Source organism: Hyperoodon ampullatus (assembly GCF_949752795.1).
Source record: "Hyperoodon ampullatus genome assembly, chromosome: 12".
Lineage (NCBI taxonomy): Eukaryota > Metazoa > Chordata > Mammalia > Artiodactyla > Ziphiidae > Hyperoodon > Hyperoodon ampullatus.
In genome coordinates this window covers 75,910,783-75,926,378 of record NC_136925.1, presented here as the reverse complement: position 1 = coordinate 75,926,378, position 15,596 = coordinate 75,910,783, and the positions used below count along the sequence as shown (strand labels likewise).

The 15,596-nt window shown below is 37.6% G+C and overlaps 1 protein-coding gene across 4 annotated transcripts in view; it reads left to right on the top strand.

Moving 5' to 3' along the window:
- SYNE1 (spectrin repeat containing nuclear envelope protein 1) overlaps window positions 1-15,596 on the top strand; it is a gene marked incomplete at both ends in the record, with an annotated part of 450,185 nt that overhangs the window by 138,690 nt on the left and 295,899 nt on the right. For all 4 annotated transcript variants that reach the window (XM_079716491.1, XM_079716490.1, XM_079716492.1 and 1 more), the window contains 11 exons: window positions 285-487; window positions 2,292-2,456; window positions 2,920-3,072; window positions 4,074-4,217; window positions 6,445-6,618; window positions 8,585-8,743; window positions 9,043-9,207; window positions 10,974-11,108; window positions 13,672-13,830; window positions 14,032-14,240; window positions 14,887-14,995. In XM_079716491.1, coding sequence (XP_079572617.1) covers window positions 285-487; window positions 2,292-2,456; window positions 2,920-3,072; window positions 4,074-4,217; window positions 6,445-6,618; window positions 8,585-8,743; window positions 9,043-9,207; window positions 10,974-11,108; window positions 13,672-13,830; window positions 14,032-14,240; window positions 14,887-14,995 — 1,775 coding nt within the window. The remainder of the gene's footprint in view (window positions 1-284; window positions 488-2,291; window positions 2,457-2,919; window positions 3,073-4,073; window positions 4,218-6,444; window positions 6,619-8,584; window positions 8,744-9,042; window positions 9,208-10,973; window positions 11,109-13,671; window positions 13,831-14,031; window positions 14,241-14,886; window positions 14,996-15,596) is intronic.

Below are 15,596 nucleotides of genomic sequence, written 5' to 3'. Positions count from 1 at the left end.
TATATGTGTCTGAGTGCATATAAAATGCAATCAAATATATGTCATTTATTGCATCCCATTTATCAGGAATTTAAAATATATCATTGCCTTTAATCTTTATAAATACCTATGAGTAAGGTATAACATGTCCCCAACATTAGCTGAATATAATTCTAATGTTATATCTGTTGAATTTAAAATCCTAGGAAGAATTAGGAATGCACACCAGTGTATAGACTTTAGAAAAAAGGTGTGGTGCATTTAAAATATAAAATAAGGATTGTAATTTGTTCTATCCGTTTCAGTGGAAGAGGCTGAGAATGTGATGAAATTCATGAATGAAACCACTGTCCAGTGGAGGAACCTCTCAGTGGAAGTCAGAAGCGTGCGGAGCATGCTGGAAGAAGTCATTGCTAACTGGGACCGATATGACAATACCGTGGCTAGTCTTCAGGCTTGGCTAGAGGATGCTGAGAAAATGCTAAATCAGTCAGAACATGCCAAAAAGGTAAGACTCCTTCTTATAAAAGGAAACAAGCACAGGTGAATTTAGAAATAGGAGATTTTCACAGCAAAGTTGTCTAGGGAGTGTTATATGTCTGCAAACGTGTTACAAACATCTTGACTTTGCCTGAAAAGCTGCATTTTCAGGTTATTAAATTATTTTAGACCAAGAAACACGCTGCTTTATAAAAGTTATGTTAAAGCAGTGTTTGACTTTTGCGTTCAGAACAGCTGTAACCCATGGAGCAGTGGCCAAACCCAATAGGCAGCAGAGGATGCTATACACACAGTAAGGTCTGGGCTTGAAGGGGCGGGTCCAGTGCACAGCCTCTGAGAATTTCCTAATTTAAGAGAAGATGAAAACAACTTTGGCTAAAGTAGTACCAGATCTGTGTGATGGCATACACTGGTTCAACAGATGGGTCACTACATTTTTGTCTCTTTGGCTATTCTTTTGGGGATTTTTATCAGCCCTCAGTCAACGGTCTTATTCTCGGTAGGAGTGATTTTTTTCCTCCAGTTACAGGAGTGTGTGTTTTTTTGCAAGAGTTAACTGTTTTACTTTAATATCATTTACATTAAAAGATCACATGGAATGGACTGATTTCTGCATATACACTTCTTAATGGGAGCTTGGTATTTTTCTCATGGAAAAACTATTTATATGTATGTAAAAGATTAAAATGCCAGATTCCCATTAAGAAGTATAGTACTTACATTAGAATTACTGCTTGTCATGCAAGATTGGTTCTTCTGTTATTGTGTTGTACAAGTAGATGTATAATTTTTATGTTTTCCCATTCTATATTTCATATAGATTAAGTATTTTTGTGTATCTGAGCAACTGTAACCCACACAGATTTTGGCTTTTCTGATTAGACTGGCAGTGCCCTAGTAGATGTCATGTGTTAATTTCATCTAAGGGAATATAACCGCCAGAAACAGAATTGTTCTCATCGATTTATCTAAGAAGTCCTCCTGCACATGGCTTAGGAAATCGATTTTGAATTATCTTTGGTGTCCTTGGTTTTTACCGTGGTGTATATGTGTATGTATGCACATGCACATATGCATTTAATTCGAAATCAAGTGGAAGCTGTTCCATAGCCAAGTGTGTAACCTTAAATAAGGAAGGATGTCATTGTATTGTGTTCTTGGCCCAGATAATTTAATTTTTTCCTTCAAGGGTTTATCTCTGTGATTGTTAATTATCTTCATATACAGTATTCAGATTTTAAAATCAAAAGTTGGGAATTCCCTGGCGGTCCAGTGGTTAGGGCTCTGTGCTTTCACTGCTGAGGCATGAGAGGGCATGTGTTTGATCCCTAGTTAGGGAACTAAGATCCCACAAGCTACATGGTGCAGCCAAAAAATAAAATAAAATAGAATAAAATCAAAAGTAACAGGTCAAACGATTTTTAAACGATATATTTCCCTAAAATATTATGCCTTTTATATGACTTTGGCACTGGTATTTACTAGCCTAAAGACTATAGGCACGAGTCCCTTACACTCACAGAAATTCAGCTTTTTCCTCTCTAAAATAGGAATAACAAAATGGTCGTCATGTTTTGTTTTGTCTTTAGCAAAAGATATTGCATATATTCTTATAAAAAGACATTCAGCATTTCTAGTTCATATTTTTGACCTTCTTTATTAAAAATTTCCCTTTTGAAAGAGATTTAGGATTCACCTTAAAATTTGCACAGATTTTAGAGCAAAGATATTTCTCTTAGTCTGGTTACTTTCATATCATTTATTAACTTTTGGTTTATGGTTTACAGTAGTGTGCATTGTTTCTTGTATAGGACTTTTTTCGAAATTTGCCTCATTGGATACAACAGCACACTGCCATGAACGATGCTGGCAATTTTCTGATTGAAACATGTGATGAGATGGTTTCCCGTGATCTCAAACAGCAGTTACTGTTGCTAAATGGACGATGGAGAGAGTTGTTTATGGAAGTCAAGCAAGTATGTTTTTCATATCTATTTATGCCTAGAACATGGGTGCATCATAAATGTTGTGATAAACAGTCTGTTTAAGACTCTTTTATTGTTATAGCATGGGCTTATTAAGGCAGAGTACAGATGTGTTTAGAACTGTTATGTTTATATTTGGTCCTTTATTCTTTCCCATTTGTAATGGAGGAACATAACAGAAATGTAAAGCTTGATTAAGGATTATGTTGACATATGGAGCCTACTTATATGGAATGATTCATGCATCAAATCATAATTCGTTGCTTCTCTGCTAGTTCCTTTCTTCTTTTCACAGTAATTAGACTAACTTCAAGTGTATCTAAAATAAGAATCAGGAATTAGAGTCTTTCCTACCACCTAACCATTCCAGAGAGTATGTAGAAGTGAAAGTTACAAGCTTCCAGAGTCTTGGCTTAATGGCTTTCGATGTTGCCCCCCTCCCTTTTCTTAACAGTATGCTCGAGCTGATGAGTTGGACAGAATGAAGAAAGAATACACAGATTGTGTTACTACCCTGTCTGACTTTGCAACTGAAGCCCTTAGGAAACTTTCAGAGCCCTTAGAAGTCTCTTTCATTAATGTCAAATTATTAATTCAAGACGTAGAGGTGAGCTGATTTTCTAGAACATGAAGTGAAAAACCAATTCTATTGTGAATAGAAAGATCAGTGAAGTTACTTAGGCCATTGCAAAAGCTGTTTCTGTGTCTCCTTGACATCATTTGACATGTGTACATATCCTGATTTGCACCTCTCATAAAAAAATCTATTTGAATTTTTTGAAGAGGTTTATTGACCATAGAGTAGCTTCAAAATAGTTTTTAATTGAGATTTTTTTATTTTCTACAATCAAATTATAAAGTACTAGGAAAAAAACAGACATCTGGAGTTAACACCTCTACATAAATGCCTCCAATGATAAAGGATTTGCTAAATGAATTGTGCTGTTTACATATTTTGAATACCCTGCCGCTCTCAAAAATGAAGTAATGGAAGAATATTAATGACATAGAAAGGCTTTTCCAATATACTATTAAGTAAGGAAAGCAAAAATATTATCATCTTTTTTTGTAAAAATAAAAAATGGGTGTAAACACACAGGAAAAATACTAATTTTGTTCAGTAATTTTAGCAGAGCCTTGTGGTGGTAAGGATGTTGGCTCTGGTGTGAGAAGACTGTATTAAATTTTCTTTAACTTATTATCTCTAATTTATAAATTTCTACAATGACAATGTATTACTTTTTTTAAAGAAAAAGTTGTTTAATTTTTAAAATCAGGGAATTGCCCCAAATTGTTAACATGCATTTACCTGATATAATGTTTACATCCTACATTAACATATGTATTTTGAAAGTGTAAAGATTACCTCAGTTTATCTTTAGGTTAGCTTAAGGATTATGGTGACTTTTAAAGGAAACATTTATTTGTATGATATTATTAGTATATCATATATTCGTAATGAAGGAAAGTAGTCATTGGGATCTCCAAAAGATGATGACTGGTCTAGAGTTTTATTCAGTGCATACTGATTTGTGTCCAGTTGTCAAATCTTGAAATTAAGAGAAAATGTATCATGTGGTAATGTAGCTGTTTCAATGATTCATGTAGGATATTGAGCAGAGGGTGCCTGTGATGGATGCTCAGTATAAGATGGTTACAAAGACAGCACACCTCATTAGCAAAGAGATCTCCCAAGAAGAAGCTAATGAAATGTTTGCAACCATGTCTGGGCTCAAAGAGCAGCTAACCAAGGTGGGAAAATATTTTAAAGCATGACACTCTGTGCGGGGCCAACACTGCCTCCAGCTCACCTTACTCGTTCTCTGTCACCGTGGGCAAATCATTTACTTGTTAGCAGATCGTGTTTTTATTTCTTATTGGGATTCTTCATCTAGTAACTTTGTCATGAGTTTTAAAAATGAAACTATGGAGTTGATACCAAGCATTACCTTTATTAATTTAGAAGTACTAGTAGCTGTATTTTAATAGAAAGATAGGCCTCCTCGGTGAGGACAGAGGACCAGTTGAAAGTGATAAAACAAAGAGGGAAGCAAGGGGAGAAGAATAGGAGGAAGAAGGGGGAGGAAGACGTCATATATTTAAATGAGAAAGAATTCCCAAATACCTTTTATTGAGATGTATTTGACATACGTCCACTCTAAGATTATTTATGCTATTTTTCACTTACACAGCCACAATGCAGTGAAAATTCTCCCTCTTCATCTCACAGAGCTACCTTGGACTTAAGATACATTCATTTATGCCACTTCTGTGCAGGAAGCTCAGTGAATATCAAGCACTAGCCATAAGCCTTTTCTGTTCTATTGAGGGACTTTCCTTAAGAGTTTGGAAGTTTCACTGGGATTTTTTATCTATCTAAAGTTGAATTTTATGAAGGTGATACTGCTGGCAAAGTCCACTTAGATTGTGCAATTAATATCTGGTAAAAGAAAGGAGTGACTATATAAGTGAATAGAAAAATTTCATAATGAAGAATTGGACAACAAAGGAAAAAACAGCAGAAAACCCTGTTAATTAGGAGAGGAAAAGTAGAAAGAGAATAGCCAATATGAAACCAGCTGTGGAGAATTAATGAAAGAGAGGAATAAGTGAGATGGATGAAAATAAGAAGAATCATGGCCATGAAAGATAAGAAAATTTTGTCAAACTGGTATATAGTAGAATGCTAATTTTAAATTCTTTCAAACAATCAAGTTAAGATTATTTATAAAGATTGGGTACAATTTGGAGTCAACAACTTGTAACCTTCAAGCAGCCTTCAGAGCCCTGTCTTGGGCTGGCTCATCTTAGCCTAGGTCAGGTTTAGTGATTTACGGAAACTTCTGAGAAAGCAAAGAACTCTTTTAGACACACGTAAGTCATCATGATTTCTTAATTGCTGCATTAGATGTAGCATCTTGGTAAGTTTCCTGTTGTATCCAGGGAAGACTTCTAAAGCACACTGATTTTTATACATGTCAGCAGATTCTCTTTATTTTGTTCAGTAATTTTAGCTGAGCCTTGTGGCAATAGGACAGTAGCGTTCTTTAGATGATTTTCTCCTTCAGGCAGTGCGTACAAGAGCATGAGAATAATTATAATGTAAGGAAAAAAACAAATGGTCTACTAATGAGTACGTAATTTCCTTTCTTGGTTTCCAAAAGTAATGCTTTGGGAGAAACTCTAAATAAAATGAGGGGGACAGGAAGTTCTTGCAGGATTGTATGAGGTGCTGGATTCTGACATAAATGTGACAAGGCAACACTTTATGGAGATCTTCATCTCCAGGAGCTCATCATGAAGATAAAGACAATGCAGGTGTATAAACTAACAGCATTTTTTTAGAAGACAAGTAACAGATGATGGCTGGGCCAGTTCAGACTAGAGAGACATGTTGTTGCGTGAGAAACTTTGTGAATAAGTTTGTATATGACATGAGCGGTTGTTGTGAGTGGGATGTTGATAGGGGAAGAGTAGCAAAGTGTGGAGCTGGGAGGAGGTTAGGAAAGCACAGGGCCTCTCTGGGAAGAATGAGTCAACACGTTTGTAAGTTTGTCTACGGCTAAGGGATCAAGTAGTAGAGTTCTTGAAAATAAAGTTGGAAGGTACAAGTTGGTCTAGATAATGTAATTCATGACTGTCTTAGGTCAGCTTCTGAGGCCAAAGGGAAGATGGGTTTCAGAGTTTATGAAGTGGAATTTGATGCCATCTGGCTCACTAACATCATTTAGATGAGCAAGTGCTATCCAGATGGACAATTTAGATGAATTTTCATGAGAAAACTCCATAGCATTTACTTGTCTCAGTGGTATAGCAGTAGTGCTTTTTTTTACATCAAAATTTAATAATACACAGGAAATATTAAAGAATGTCACTGGAGCTCTGTAAGCCCAAAATGACCCTATCCTGAAGAAAACATTCCTGAGAGCTATGGTCCTTAATGGCCTTTAATGGAATTTTTGTCTTTGTATTTTTAAAGGTCAAAGACTGTTACTCTCCACTCATTTATGAGTCTCAGCAGCTGCTGTTACCGTTGGAAGAATTAGAAAAGCAGATGACGGTCTTTTATGACTCACTTGGGAAAATTGATGAAATTATGACAGTTCTTGAGCACGAGGCACAATCAAGTGCTCTTTTTAAACAGAAACGTCAGGTAAGGAAAAGTCCCCTTCAGGAGATGGAGTTAATTTAATGCATGTGTGATAAGATTGAGGTTCATATAATGATAGAAATTCAGTGACAGGACAAGAAACCTTTTTCTAGACTAGTACTGGCAACTCAAAACAAAAACACATGTCTAAAGATGAAAACCCTATCCACCATAGATAAAATAAAAATTTTGTCTCTCTCTCGATACTTATATATAGGTATATTTATATAGATAAAAATTTTACAGATAAATTTTAAATTGTATATATTTAACTATATAAAAAAATAAATAATTGCATTCCATTTCTAGCCAGTATCTATCATTTGTGTCTTATGAGATTTTTTCTTGCCTCTAGGACTAGGGCTGTTTACATGACCATAAAATTCTGGAAATATATTTGGAGTACTAATCATTTTTCTTTGTCTTATTTTTAGTAACAGATCTGTATGCAGAACAGCCTCCTACTGAGTGTGGCAGTTAATTCACTTATTTAGTTGGTTTATTATAAATCAACTTATGCATCAGAGGAGGGTGAAACTGATGGGTAAAATGTTTGCCACTGTTATCATCGAAATAGATTCATGGAAGGAAGGCAGTGTCACTTAGCAGAAAGAGCAGAGAGTATCTGACGTGAGTCAGACAGGTATTCAGATCTGATATAGCAAATTACAAAGCCTTGATTAGCTTTATTTCCTCACCTTAAAATGGGGGTGGTAGTACCTAAGTCAAGAACTTCTCGTGGAGATTACATTAGATATTCTATAATGTGACTAACCCATTAGAGCACATACTCTATAACTGGTGGCAACTAATATTTATTATTATTATTATTAATGGCAAGCCAAAATGATTATACCACCAAGCCCTATTTTAATGGGTTCTCATTATATTGGATAAAAATTGTTTTTCATTTTGAAGTCACAGTGCCATTTCTTACGTTCCCAAATTGCCATAAGTTGCCATCAAAGAATCCTTCCGTGATTAAAATTGTATTTAATATATTAATAATAATAAATATAATACTTAATAAGAGTTTTCTAACATATGTTACTCTTTTATCTCCTAAATCTTCAAAAGGCAAAAGTGTGTCCTAACTCTGTTTTCCCAAAACAAAACAGAAACCTTGCTCTTAATATTTGCATCTAAGTTACCCAAACTGGTATCCAAATAACCAGTTTGAAATATTTTTTCAAAGCAATTAAGGATGTTGAAGTGCAGATGGTGTGGATTCAAGTCAAAAAATGACTGCTTTCCTCGGGCTGAGCTGAATAGCTTCCATGCTGTCTAGCACAGAAATCGCCAGGATCCTACATTACAATCAGAGATGGAAGGGCCTGTGAGTCACCATTGCTTCTCATCTGCAAATGTGTGACAATTTCCAAGTCTTCCCAGGCCCTTTGGTCTGCTGCCTTTTTTGTTAGGCTCTGGGGTCTACCATTTTATTAATGAGGTTGATAGCTTTTGAACCTTAGGAATTCAAATGTTGTGTATTTTAGGATACAGAATGATATATAATCTACTGCGTCTGACTTTCAGTAAAGTATTTATAATGTGCATTGGTATTAAATTTATTGAGTCAGATTATAACCTGTTATGTAGATTGATTTCATTATTGTCCTTTCAATAAATTATGGACGTATTAGTTGGTTGGAGGAATGCAGGTACTAGGCAGGTAGCAATTTTGATGCTCTGTCATCCTCTGGATGTTATTAAGATGGGCATGAAATGTAAAAAAAATTCAGAAAACTCAATGTGACATTTAAATGCCTCATGTAAAAAGCACTGACTTCAGTGATTGCTTAAAATTGTGCTCTTCTGAAAAGCAATACTTCTCTGTACTTTCGACTTTACTTATTGCTTATTAAAAGCCTAAAAGCTATATACTACTGTTCTTATTGTTTTGTAACGGTTACTCGCTTTCTTTCTTGCCCTTTTAAATACTATTATTGTGAGTTTCCTTTCCCTGTAGGAACTGTTAGCTTGTCAAGAAAGCTGTAAGAAAGCCATGACTCAAATTGAGAAAGGCAGTCACAGTGTTCAAAAGTTTGTGACTTTGAGCAACGTGCTAAAGCATTTTGATCAGACAAAGCTACAGAGAAGGATTGCAGATGGGCATGTTGCTTTTCAGGTAAGTTCTCTGCCTGCTTTAGAGATGTGAACTAGGGAAAATTCCAAGAAGGAGGACATGTAATCATCGCGTTTCATGTCTTCACTCTTGGTAAATGCTTCATCTACTGGTGTTTGGAAACCAATAATTTTACTTCATCTTTCTCTAATATTAATTAATATTTAAGAGGGTTGATTACTCTCATCATAATGAAATGTATTCTTTCCAAGTGTTTTTTGAAAGAAACAACACTCTTTAACAAAATGATATTTTCAATAATGAGAGATCAGTATCCCATTATGATTATTTTTTAAATCAAGAATATGGTAAAGAAAACTGGAGATTGGAAGAAACATGTGGAAACCAACAGCCGCTTGATGAAGAAGTTTGAGGAGTCTCGGGCAGAGTTGGAGAAGGTGCTGAGGACCGCTCAGGAGGGCATGGAGGAAAAGGGGAATCCAGAAGACCTCCTGAGGAGACATACCGTGAGTGCATCCCGTGTGGGTCCTTGACCTGGAGGCATGGGCAGACCATCTTGGAGGAAAAATAAAAAGAGCATAAAGATCTAATACAGAGAAGGAGAGAGAGAGAGAGAAAGAGAGAGACAGAGAGAGAGAGAGTGGGAAGAAGAAGACGGAGGATGAGGAAGGGGTTGGGGGGAAAGAGGAGGGGGGAGGGGAGGGGGAGAAATGAGTTAGGAAGGCAGAAACTTTTTACATATGAGACCCACAGAAATGGCAGCAAAAAGAACCTCAAGAGCAGTTGATGAGCTGCCTCACCATTGGCCATTCTTAAGCCCCTGGAGTAGTAGAGAATCACGGGATAAATAATTCAGGCTCTCCAAACTACTAATTCATTATTTAGCTGAAAAACTCTTTCATAACTAACGTATTCTTTTTAAGAGATAACTTTAGGTGGATGGCTATGTCTTTGTGCTCATTTCATAAATCTACCATATCACAGTATAGATACCATGTTACTTGAAATTCAGTAGCTGATCTACAACTTGACCCAGTGTTGTGAAGCCATCTCCTTGTTAATCATACTCATTTAAATCATGTCAGTATTGCAAATATGAGTAATCTATTAAATGGTGTATGGAGATGATGGGCCCTCTGAGAACATATATTTTGAGTTACGTTTCCTGAAATTTCAGTGGATATTTGTATAAAACACACTCTCAAAGGACGAATGCACTGTATTTGCGATGTGGCTGACTGGATTTAGGATTAAGGTCTGTGACCATCCAACATCTCGTTCAAATTTATACAACTCTACTGTGCGGTACTTTATTTTGAATCACTGTTGTTTCAAAATATCTCTGCATTCATAATCCTGAGACTTTGTGAGACTTAGTCATGTGACTTTGTGAGACTTAGTCATGTGTATTTGTGCACATGTTGTATTTGTCTGCTTGGGCTACCATAAAAAATACACAGGCTGGGTGGCTTAAGCAACAGGGATTTATTTTCTCAGTTCTGGAAACTAGAAGTCTATGATTAGGGTACTAGCCGGGCTGTGTTCTGGTGAGGACTCTTCCTTATGTGCAGATGGTCACCTTCTCACTGTGTCCTCACATGGCAGAGAGTAAGATCTTTAATGCCTCTCCTTATAAGGGTGCTAATTCCTTCATGAGGGACCCACCTTCATGACCTCATCTAAACCTAATCACCTCCACAAGGTCCCACCTTCAAATATCATTACCTTGCAGGTTAGGGCTTTGACATGTGAATTTGGTGGGACGGAATGGTGGCGGGGGGCAACACAATTCAGTTCACAGCATGTGTGCTCATGTGTGTGCTTGGCGTGAACACAGAAATGGCTCATAATGAACCAGCAAGGTCTGGAACACATTGCCATTAGGGAGTGAGGAGGGATTGTGAGGGTTTGTCCTGGCTTCTACTCAGCTCTTCTTTTACCAGAGAGGAACGAAAACTCTATCGCTGTGAGATCAAGGTTTTAGGATCTCTCATTGGCTTTCTAGAATATGCTACCAAATGTGAAAACTGCAAAGATTTTTTTCTAAAACGTAAAAAAACCCTAGTTGAATCAGATATGGTGATTTCTGACTCATAACTGTAAGTAATTATAGTTAGTTCCTGAACGAAAAATGGTAGTTGCCCAGAAGGTTTGAAGAGGGCAGCAGCTGGCTAAGAGGCTTGTTTAGCAGTGTGACTCCTTCATTGTCTCGTGTCTGACACTGCCTTTATCTGCCCAACACTCTTGACCACTTTCCCCCTCTCCACACCAGGAGTTTTTCAGTCAGCTGGATCAGAGGGTGCTCAATGCTTTCCTGAAAGCTTGTGACGAACTCACCGACATTCTCCCCGAGCAGGAACAGCAGGGCCTGCAGGAAGCCGTTAGAAAGCTCCACAAACAGTGGAAGGTGAGTCAGGACAACATGGGAGTGTCGTGTGTCTTGGATGATGGGAGAGAGCGTGAGGGTGTGAAGGTTCAACTGTCAGAGAAATTTAGAAATCAGGGAAAGTTGTCATAGTTACTTTTCCCATTGAAAAAGCTGAACTTGAATAAAACAGGGTAAAATATGATAGAATTTTGTTATTCCTATTTTTAAGTAGCATCAGTTTTATCATAGTACTTACAAGTACTCTTTTTCTTTTCCTGATTATTTTTTGGGGCAGGAACATCAAAGTGTTTAACTTTTTCAGCAACATTTCTTAAACTCTTCCCATCCTAGTTATGTTAGGTATGCTACTGAAGTTACAAGAAATATTTCTCATTTCAGTAGCATACCTAACATAATATCTACATTATATATATATAAGTATATGTAATTATGTATTATATATATCCATATATATTTGAAGTTTTCAAGGATTTTGCCATCTGGTTTAGCTTGTTATGATTTGAAACATATAAATAAAAACACTGATGCTAAGGATTCAATGATGAACAAAGCATATTCCTTTTCCCCCATAGAACTTAGATTCCAGTAAGGGAGATGATTAGTTGCAAAATAATAAAAGTACAATATATAATAAGTCCCCAAAAATATATTGTGTAGGCAATATATTGATGAAAGCTTTGAAAGAGAGAAGTGGGCCCACTTGGAGAGTGGAAAACAATGAAGCAGATAATTAGTTTTGAGCTAGGACCTTAAAGAAGCAGCAGATCTGGGGGAGATGGGGACAAAGAAAGAAAGCCAGAGGGTGTGCCAGTGGGGACGCAGGGATCCATGGGGTTCAGCCTGACTGGAGTGTATTGCGTGGGGCCTGTCCCATGGAAGCCGACTTGAGAATCTGCTTATCAGGGGAAGCAGCTGCAGGAGAACAGAGACCCTTTGAAGGTGTCATCTTTGAGGTGGACTGGAGGAAGCTGCTCAAGCAGCACGTTCACAGTGCTGCTGAGGGAATATTGAGTGGCGAATTTCATATGTACTAGAGGAAGGAATCACGGGGTCCAGAAGATAGGCAGCTGGAACACTCTCTATCAGGTCGTGTTATTGATACTTTCTGGATTTTTTTTTTAACTTTGTTTTTTTTGGCTGCGTTGGGTCTTCATTGTTGCGCGCAGGCTTTCTCTAGTTGCGGCGAGTGGGGGCTACTCTTGGTTGTGGTGCGCGGGCTTCTTATTGCGGTGGCTTCTTTTGTTGTGGAGCACAGGCTCTAGAGTGCAGGCTCAGTAGTTGTGGTGCACGGGCTTAGTTGCTCCGCGGCATGTGAGATCTTCCGGGACCAGGGATCGAACCCCTGTCCCCTGCATTGGCAGGCGGATTCTTAACCACTGCGCCACCAGGGAAGTCCCCAGATTTTTTTTTTTAAATCTCATTAATGTAGACTAAAAAATCAGCCTTTTGCATAAGAAAAACACAGTTAAAGAAATTCTTTTTTAAAAAACAACAAAGACCTACTGTATAGCACAGGGAACTATAATCAATATTTTATAATAAACTATAAAGTAAAAAAATCTGAAAAAAATAGATATATATGTATATATAACTGAACTACTTTGCTGTACACCCGAAACTAACACAATGTTGTAAATCAACTCTGCTTCAATAAAAATTAAATGAAAGAAATACCTTTTTGCTTGCTCAATTTGAAAATTTAAAAAAATAAGATGCTTAAAGAAATCCAGGCTTTTTAAGATGTCTTTGCAGCTTAATATTATCATATATGTACTATGGAGTAGAGACTATAATTGAAGGCTGTATTTTATTTTACATACACACACACTTTTAAACTCTCTAGGATATAATCTGTCCTATTCTTTCCAAAGCCCTAACTCATTTTTCTCATCAATTATCTCAGTGTTTTATTTTAAAGATAATCTTTTAAATCCATAGGAGACAGGTTGGCTAAAATTAAATTGTAGGACTAAAGGTAATGATGAAGCTTATGTTTGTATCAAAGAAGAATGTAAAAAGTTTCACATTGTTTGCGTGCTGGCTTGCTCGTTTTCTCAGTGTATGCTCCGAGGAAAAGAAGACATGGCAGGTGGTCAGAGCTATGGGCTGTTTAATCCTGGCTTTTTCACTGATAATGTTTCCTTGAGTTCCTTCCCTTGTGTAGTGAGTATAATATCTGTCCTTCCTACCTCACAGGGCTGTTGACAAAATTTAAAGGGACACATGCTAGGAAGAGGGTATGTGGAATCAGTGTGTGATGTAAATTTAGATTCAAATCTAGTTTTTCTGCTTAACCCTGAGCCTCAGTGGTCTAATCTTTAAAACAGGAACATTAATACTGTGTGGGGCTATTTTAAAAATTAGGCAGAATAATCACTGTGGAAACACACAACTAACAGCAGGCTGAAAAGATTTTCTGTGGTCCTGGTACTTGGAAAAATACAAAGCACAGCAGCCCAATGAAGACAATAAGGATTAAATCATATTGGTCTTCAAGGGACTCTTTCAGGTTTTCTGCCACTTCAGTTGGAAATGTACAGAAATGGTATCTTATTTTTCGGAATCGTCCCATGGCATGTAGGATCTTCAAGGAGAAGCTCCATATCATTTGCTTCACCTGAAGATCGAGGTGGAGAAGAACATGTTCTTAGCTTCTGTAGAAGAATGCAGAGCTGAGCTGGACCGAGAGACCAAGCTGGTGCCCCAGGAAGGCAGCGAAAAGATCATCAAAGAGCACAGGGTACGTCGCACACACCCTGAGTGCAGGGCCTCAAAGTCACAATGTTCCTTCAAGCATAGAGCTGATCCTTTCATTTGGGTCTGAAAACACTCAATAGCTTAATTACTTTATACTGCTAGACTAGATGAGTATCTGCTATGAAAATTTGAAAGTCTTGCATGGATTCTCACAGGGATTATAAAAACGTTTATTGCTCATTAGATCTTCTTCAGTGACAAGGGTGCTCATCATCTCTGTGAGAAAAGGTTACAGCTTATTGAAGAACTCTGTCTGAAACTCCCAGTCCGGGATGCTGTACGGAACACACCTGAGAGCTGTCACGTGACCCTCAAGGAGCTCAGAGCTGCCATTGACATCACCTACACGAAGCTGGTGGAAGACCCAGACAAGTGGAAGGACTACGCCAGCAGGTAGTCTTGGGGTTGTTCCCAGAGAAGGATGTAGTCTTTCCTAATTCTGTTAATTCAGGCATCTTTGCAAAACAAGCCATGATGTATGTTTCATCTCACGCAAGAAAGATAATCAGATGGTACAGTCATGTTCATGCTCTAGAAATGCCTCATTTAATTTAAAGAATGAGTTTCAGTCAGAAACAGGGTGAAGCACTTTACTTCCAAGTGACCCAGATGTTGTCTCTTTGAAGCAGAATTAGGCAATCCCTTTCTCCCCGATTTCCTCACATCCCCCAAAAGGGACACCTGCCTCTTTGGGTTTCTGTCTCACTCAGGTGGAGACACGTAAGGCCAGACTTCAGGTGGTACCTTCCTCACTCGCAGGTGCCCAGGCTCTAGGACACATCCTCCTCCGCCGCCGAGCTCCATCCGCTCTGCCTTCTCTTTCCTTCAAGTGCCTGAGCACAGGGGCAGCCATTCCTGTGGAAGGAACCATTGCCGGGAAATTTGTTAATCAGTTTGCTAATCAGTCGAATGAAATCTGTTAACCAATTTTCTAATCAGTTGATTGTTAAATTTCCATAAATAAATTCAAAATAGAAAATGTATTCTAACCATGGGGATATTTTCTCCCTTTAATAAGTCAATACCTGTGTTATTTCAGAATCTCTGAGTTCTCCTCTTGGATATCTGCAAAGGAGACCCAGTTGAAGGGGATTAAGAACAAGGCCATTGATACTGCCAACAGTGGAGAGGTTAAATGTGCTGTAGAGGTAAGTTCTGGGCCATTTTTTGTTATTAGAAAATATCCATGAATAAAAAATAATGATAACTGTCTAACTGATGTTTTCTTTCTATAAAAAAATTAACTTCCTGAAAATTGTCTTAAAATAAGTTTTCTCCTGGTACTGTGGAGAACTGCAGGGTTTTTTTTTTCTATGGAATCATGTTAGCTTTGAGATTTAGTCATGCTCAGTGGTGCCTCTAATGCATCTTTAGCTAATGGGGAATCCTGAGAGGAAAATTGCATGAATGGGTGTACAACACAGCAGAGATTTAAGAACTGTCATAGAAAACAAGAACCCTATAGGTTTTTATACATTTTCAGCTACTCAAAAGCCAGGTATAGAAAATGAGGGAATTGGGCAAGGTCTCTAAGCATCATTTCTATGTCACTTTCAGCCTGGATTGGATCAGCCTCTGTGAGCATGAGTACTGCCTGATAAGCCCAGCCAGGGCAACAGAACCTCAGGCCTGAACCCAGTTTGCATTCTATGGATGGCACACAGCAATCCTCTCCCTCTTGGCTTGGCTCTTAATTTTGTAGACACATGCTATGGTGAACATTCTTTATCTTTCAGCATTTTACATCCT